The sequence below is a fragment of the Toxoplasma gondii genome, chromosome IV (assembly GCF_000006565.2).
Source record: "Toxoplasma gondii ME49 chromosome IV, whole genome shotgun sequence".
NCBI classification, from domain to species: domain Eukaryota; phylum Apicomplexa; class Conoidasida; order Eucoccidiorida; family Sarcocystidae; genus Toxoplasma; species Toxoplasma gondii.
In genome coordinates, this window is record NC_031471.1 from 571,658 (window position 1) to 578,021 (window position 6,364).

The following is a 6,364-nucleotide window of genomic DNA, read 5'->3' on the forward strand; positions in this document are numbered from 1 at the left end:
CAGCGTGAAGTTACGCAGCCTCAGAAACGTTGGTAAAACGTGGATTTCCGGTAGAGGTTGCTCAGCGTCATGCACACTAGTATTATAACTTCACACGTGACTAGTGAGCCCGCATGAAAATGGGTCGAGGGCACATACTTTTCGACTTTTCCGTTTATTGCGTAACAACCGGACTGACACTAACAGCACAACACCGGTACCTTTCCACACAGGCTTCACTCAGGAAGCAGACGTCTGACCGTTTTCAGAGGTCTTCCGTTTCGCAGCACGCATCATCTACGCTAACTTGCATTACCACTGGACGTCTCAGATAGTGTGGCACTGCGTCACTCCCGCTTTAATGCTTCTATCTAAACGCCACCGATTCCCTGTGGGGAAAGCTCTCATTCTTTGAGATCACTGAATTCACAATAATGCAAAGAAATGACAAATATGTACTTGTCATCTGATTTAGACTTCTCGTGAGTTTCTCATGCCGTTTACTGCGCAACCACGCAACCTGTCATGTAAATGCGTGCTGTGACAGGGTATTCGACCATCATTTCCGGAGCCTTCACAGGGTGAATCTTCCTTACTACTGCGCATCACGTCGCACTTTGCTACGGTTTGCCGCCGTGGATTTGTTCTGTGTACTTGAGGAGGTACAGCGGGTGTATTTATGAGTAATTCAGATCTGCATAATGCGCTACACGATACATAATGCAGTTCTGCTCGTCTTCATCTGTTTAGTCTCTCAGATCGAGTGGCACCGTTTTATTGTTCACTACTTTGTGCCTTTCAAAGCGACCTACTCGTCAAGAGGTTCGCTTCGGAGTTCAATGCCCGTGTTCCGCCACTCGGCATCCCTTATCCTTACCACAGACACAGACAGCCTTCAGCTCCACAGCTTCGCAAGTGACGCTACAGAAACTTCCAACACGGATTCGTGTCTGTTCTCAGGTTGCCGCGGTGTAAGTTGTTTCAGTGTCAAAAAAAAACGTCCGTCAACGTTTTGGAGAATATGTACACGTGCGTGACGGCGAGATGCACCACAGAGCGTGCCACAAACAGAGGCATTCCTCCCACACAACTTGCCCATGCAAACTGTCCACAGGCACGCGTGCAGAAGTTAGCGCTGCCTGGAACTGAAACAAGACGCTGCCACGACCCACACGCTGCTGGATTACGTTTCACACTGCCATCCGACAGGGTCATCGACTATTTCGAAGACACAACGAACTGAAGAGTATTCGGAACTGATCACTTCGGAGGAACTTTCGACTGCAGTGAGTGGGTGGTCTTGCACAACGGGCCAACGCTCGCACTTCTCTGCGATACGATTACACCGCTCAACTGCAAATTGCATGCCTAATACGAGTACAAAAGGCCAAGACGCTACTGCAGGTATGGCTGTCGAAGCCACAAACGTAACACTCGTTACTCATGTTGCCATGCTTTTCAAATGACCAAAACGCACGCAGAAGACAAGCAAAACAGTCAGACCTCCTGCGCCTCCCAGGGAAGACTGCCAGAACAAAAATAAAGGACGTTTATGAGGGGGCCATCTGGTTCAAGAACACGAGCTTCTCGGTGCCGGACGAGGGTCTGCACGCTCGAAATCTCTCGGTCCCGCTCGTTGGGAATTCTTGTTATCACACGCTGGTTGAGCAACGAGAGTTTTGCAGAGTGATAAACAGCGCCCAAGAGACGAAGCGTTGCGCCCGTGAACACGAGCGGTTTTGCATGTGCGTGTGTGTGTGTGTCGTTCCACTGTGTCACGCCCGAAGACTGCATCTTCCCCCGTGACCAAGTAACCGAAAGTCACCCTTGCCCCTGGACCATTCGCCTCGCCTACTTGTGTGGCCGCCGGCAACTGTCTGTGCCCCTCTGTTTCTGGAACCGAACCTCCTCCGGTCCAGCAACGAAGCAGACGACACACAACACTCGAGCTGTGCGGCCACACGCGCGACACCTTTCCTCGGGAGAATTCCTTAAACCGCGGCGACCCCCAGGGGGCCACGCCCGTTTCCAACATGAACGCAATTAAAAATGATTTCGAGTAAAAAGCAAGTCAACAAGTTCCTGAAGACGCGTCGACAACAGCGTATTCTTAACTACATGCATGCGAACGGGCACGTAGGACCCCACCGCACTGAGGACCTAACTGTACCCCGCTTCCCTAAGCTCAATTCTGAATCTGTACTGAGCACACTAGCCACTCGTTTACCGGACCACAAAACACAGCAAATGACATTAACCACCCACCGTGTTTTTGTGAGGACTCTCAAGAGCCGCAACGTTCAGCACGACGGGAGAAAAACAGGAAACGGAGCCGAGTGTATCCCGGGGAGAACCTTCACAAGAGTGATGGGATTCTCTCCAGCCTGTCACACCGCATGTCTACATGGAGCGTACGTGTGTCTGCGCCACGACAGCACCGTACGTTTCTAGAGAGCCCTGAGGGGGAGTCGCGAAACAACTCTAATACCACCCACTGTTTCAAATGAGCCAAAGACAGCAAAGCATCGTTTTACCGTTTTGACGCAACACCTTTGTCCGACGCGACATCCGCGTCGAAAATGTACATGTGTGTGAACACACCCCTCTGTTACTGAGATGTTTTTTTCACGGGCTGTCTGAGCAGCCAGCTGACTCCTCTCGTTCCTATCGCGACACCGGCAAAAAAATCGAATCATTCTCGGTCCCTAGACTCCTGTGATGCTGTATCCTCGTGTCGCTTTTTTCGACTCTGTGCGTTGAGGGCTTTCGACACACCACACACAGTACGCGCTCTACACAGCGACCTCTGGACTCGGTGCACGCGGGTCTTCGTCCGCTGGCTCTTTTCCTGACACGTCTAGCAGGCTACTGCGGTCGTTGGCCGCCTCTCGCTTCTTTTTCGCCTCGCGAAACATGGCGAGGATGATGAAGCAGTTGACGATGCCTAAGAAGACCATCACGCCGTCTGCCGGCAAGAAGTTGTACGGCTCCAGGTCGATGAGGGTCTCGGAAGACAGTTTGTACCAGCCAATACTCGTAAGGGAGAAGACCCCGCCAATGAGGGAGGCGAGTCCCGTGAGCTTGCCAAAATACTCCGACGGGAAGTTGATGGCCACGTAGCAGTACAGGTTGCTGAGGACGAAAGAGCAGTAGATGAAGTAGATCACCGTCGAGATCGCTTTGCATGCAATGACGTTGGGCATGACGAAGATATACAGAAGGATGCCGCATCCGTTCAAAATGGTAATCACCGGCAGGATGCCGAACTTGTCCGCCATCTTCCCAAAGACCGGTCCTGGCAGGAAGGACATGATATTCAGGACACTGAACATCTGGTAGACGTTCGACGTCGTCGACACCTGCAGCTGCTCTTTGTTGCTCTTGGTGTAGAATTCCGCACGCAGAAGCGCAATCACGAAGCAAGGCACGATGAGCAGGAACTCCTTGGACTTCAGCGTCGCCACGAAGGACCCGGCCGCCGTCTCGGGCGTCTTCGAGCCAGCAGACTCCGCTTCGTGTGGACGGCCCGGTGCCTCCTCAGAGAGGTCGTGACACATTTCCTTCAGCTCGGAGGCGACGTCCGCGCCCGCCGGCAGCATCGGGCCTGTGTACGAGGTACGCCGCTTAGGACTGTCGTCGTCTTGTTTCTCGTCGCTCGCGGCCTCCTGCACCAACTCTGACTGAGGCTTGAAGACATGCATGGGAACCGTGAACAGACTGATGCAGGTCGCGAGGCCCAGGCAGACTGCCACGTAGAAGACGACGATCTTCCAGAAGTCGTTCTCGCCGAAGCCGTCGCCCTGGTAGATGGCGGACATGACGACGGGGACCGCGAAAGAAATCGAACGCAGCGAACCGAGCACGGCCATGATGAACGACTGGTTGCCTGGAAACAGATTCGCCATGGAGAGCAGGGGCAGGTACCCCGGGTCCGCGGCGACCCCCAGAAACACCCCGCCCGCATAGTACCCCTGGAAGCTCTCCGACGAGAAGCCAATCAGCAGCCAGCCGGCAGCCTCGACTGCGATGGCGCTGAGCATGCAGATCTTAGGGCCTGCGGCGTCGAGCAAGACTCCCGAAATGGCTGAGGAGATGAAGTGTGCGGAGAAGGTAGCCGTGTACAAGTTGTTAATCATGTTCTTCCTTCCTGGACAGTCCGGGTACTCGATGTCGCCGATGACGATCACTCCGGCACCCGCAGAGTCCACAGAGCACTCCCACGAGTACGCTCCCGACTTGTAGAGCATGTCTTGCATGCCGTTCCAGCCCCAGTACGTGCAACCCTTCATGAGAACAACAATGCAGAACAGGAACGCGAGGACGTACCGATTGAGGCCGCAAGGAATCGGAATCTGTTTTCCCTGCGGCGACGCCGGTTTCGCTACTCCTTGCTTGTTAGGCACAACTCCGTCGACGGCCGTGGCCGGACGTGACCCTTGAGAACTGCCAGCAAGCGGCGCCGTGTCTACGGCGGAGTTCGGAGAAACGCTGCTCCTGTTCTGCAGCTCCAGGCCGCTTCCATTCGGAACCACCATTGCGGTTTCCTGAGCAGCCGCCATCTTGGACAGTGCTTGGGCAGAACTTCCAGGGGATCTGGAGAAAAGAGGACGGCGTAGACAAGCGAGAAAAAAAGGGGCGCAGACAACGCAGAGAAAGTGCCCACGCCGTTCAGACAATGGCGCAGCGGTCAAAAGGAAACCCCCAATGCGGAGAAGTGACGGACAGAAAGTCAAAAACGCCTCGAACTTTCGGCGCTTGCGACTGCAAAAAGTGGCAGCAAGCGGAAATGAACCTCCCCACAACGACGGACACAGTAGAGTGCTGCTAGTCGCCCGGAAAGGTTCAATCGGCTTGCACTTTGCGTTTTGTGAATCAGACACTCTTACCCGCTATTTTTCTGGTGTAACAACTGTCTCGATGTGGTGAAAAGACAGGAGGGAATGAATTTACAAGAACGGCAGGCCCCGGCCGATCTTGTCCACGGAAACACAAAAACCGGCAACTCCGACAGTCAAACCGTTTAGGGCTGCCAGCTATTTTCCATCTTCCTCAAGGGGAAAGCACGCAAGGCAAACACAGAAGCTGTTTTTTTTTCGGTTTTTTAGTTCTCCGTGGCCCCGCAAGCTTTGCCACCGACGAAACGCAACGGAGTCGCCGTTGAGAGAGTCGCACGCCAGTCCGCGGGGAACATCGGTTGCGCAACCGCGAGAAACACCTACCAATGCGAATGATGTCTCGGCATCATCAACTGGATAAACAGAACACCCACCAGACAAGGTCACCGCAAGAGACGAGCAAACCACCAAGTGACGAAAACAGAAACTAGCACAACTGGCTCTTGAACACAACAAGCTGCTTTATGCCACGACGACGCACGATATTTGAAAAATAGTGATCTCGGGCAATCTCCCGTGCTCTTCCAGAAGCGACTACGTTTCGACGACGTGTCACCGAGTTAGCAGCAGTCTCGTGCATAAACCAAAATTCTCGAAGAGACACGAGGTTCGCGTAGGACCACCTTCGCTGCATCTGGTGAAAACATAGTGCATCTCACAGGAAGCTATGGGAGTTTGAGACATGGACGCTGGCGTTTCGTACAAAGAGTAGGGCTTTCAGAAAAAAACGACTACGTAGAATTCAAGTCTTGTTACCATCGCACTCGTCGTCCACTATGCGTAGTATGGCAGAACCAATATTCCAGAAAAAACGAGCAGATACAGAGAAGGCTGGTTGCTGTCGCAGTCGCCTTCCACCATTGTGCACAGGTGCAAGAACTGAGACGCAATGGTACAGGGACACGTCAACGAAAAGAGCTGAATCGTACGGGAAGTCACCGTAGGGAGTAACCACTCATGCTAATGAATTCTTGCAGGCAACCTATTGCTGACCTCCGACGAGGTGATGTTGGTACGAGCGTCAGAGGTTGCCGTCGTCAAAAACGGACGAGTTTTCCCGGCGGAAAACCTTTGAGAGCGCGCAGCGCCGCTGTCGTGCAGAGCTGCTCGTCGTTTGGCATTGACGGAAATAGAGTACTAAACAACGCTGAAGTCTCTAGCCACGCTTCCCGACTGCCGGCGCGTGTGTGGGAAGCAATGAAATTCAAAACCCCCTTGACTCTGCAAAGATTGAGATATTTTACAAGCGAGGGGGGAATGGCTGGTTCCTTGGCGGGATTATGACCCAACGCCCCAGCGGGAAACCTTTTACCATCATCTGTTGAACTCTCCTGGCGTAGACGACAGGTTGACGGAACCGAACACGCTCTAGTTTGTGCTGCATAGAACACTCACCAACACCCTGCCCACGATTTCCTGTTAGAAGGCAGGAGAGAGCAGAAAACACTTTGCAACAATCCAGCTGTGTCGGCTCATGGAGCACCGTTCCC

The 6,364-nt window shown here is 53.4% G+C and overlaps 1 protein-coding gene across 1 annotated transcript; it reads right to left on the reverse strand.

The window, feature by feature from the left end:
* Nucleotides 1-736: 736 nt before the first annotated feature.
* TGME49_320020 (transporter, major facilitator family protein) lies at nt 737-5,849 on the reverse strand. The gene has a single exon (XM_002369828.2). The coding sequence runs from the start codon at nt 4,536-4,538 to the stop codon at nt 2,772-2,774; it is 1,767 nt and encodes a 588-aa protein (XP_002369869.1). The 5' UTR covers nt 4,539-5,849; the 3' UTR covers nt 737-2,771.
* Nucleotides 5,850-6,364: the final 515 nt, after the last annotated feature.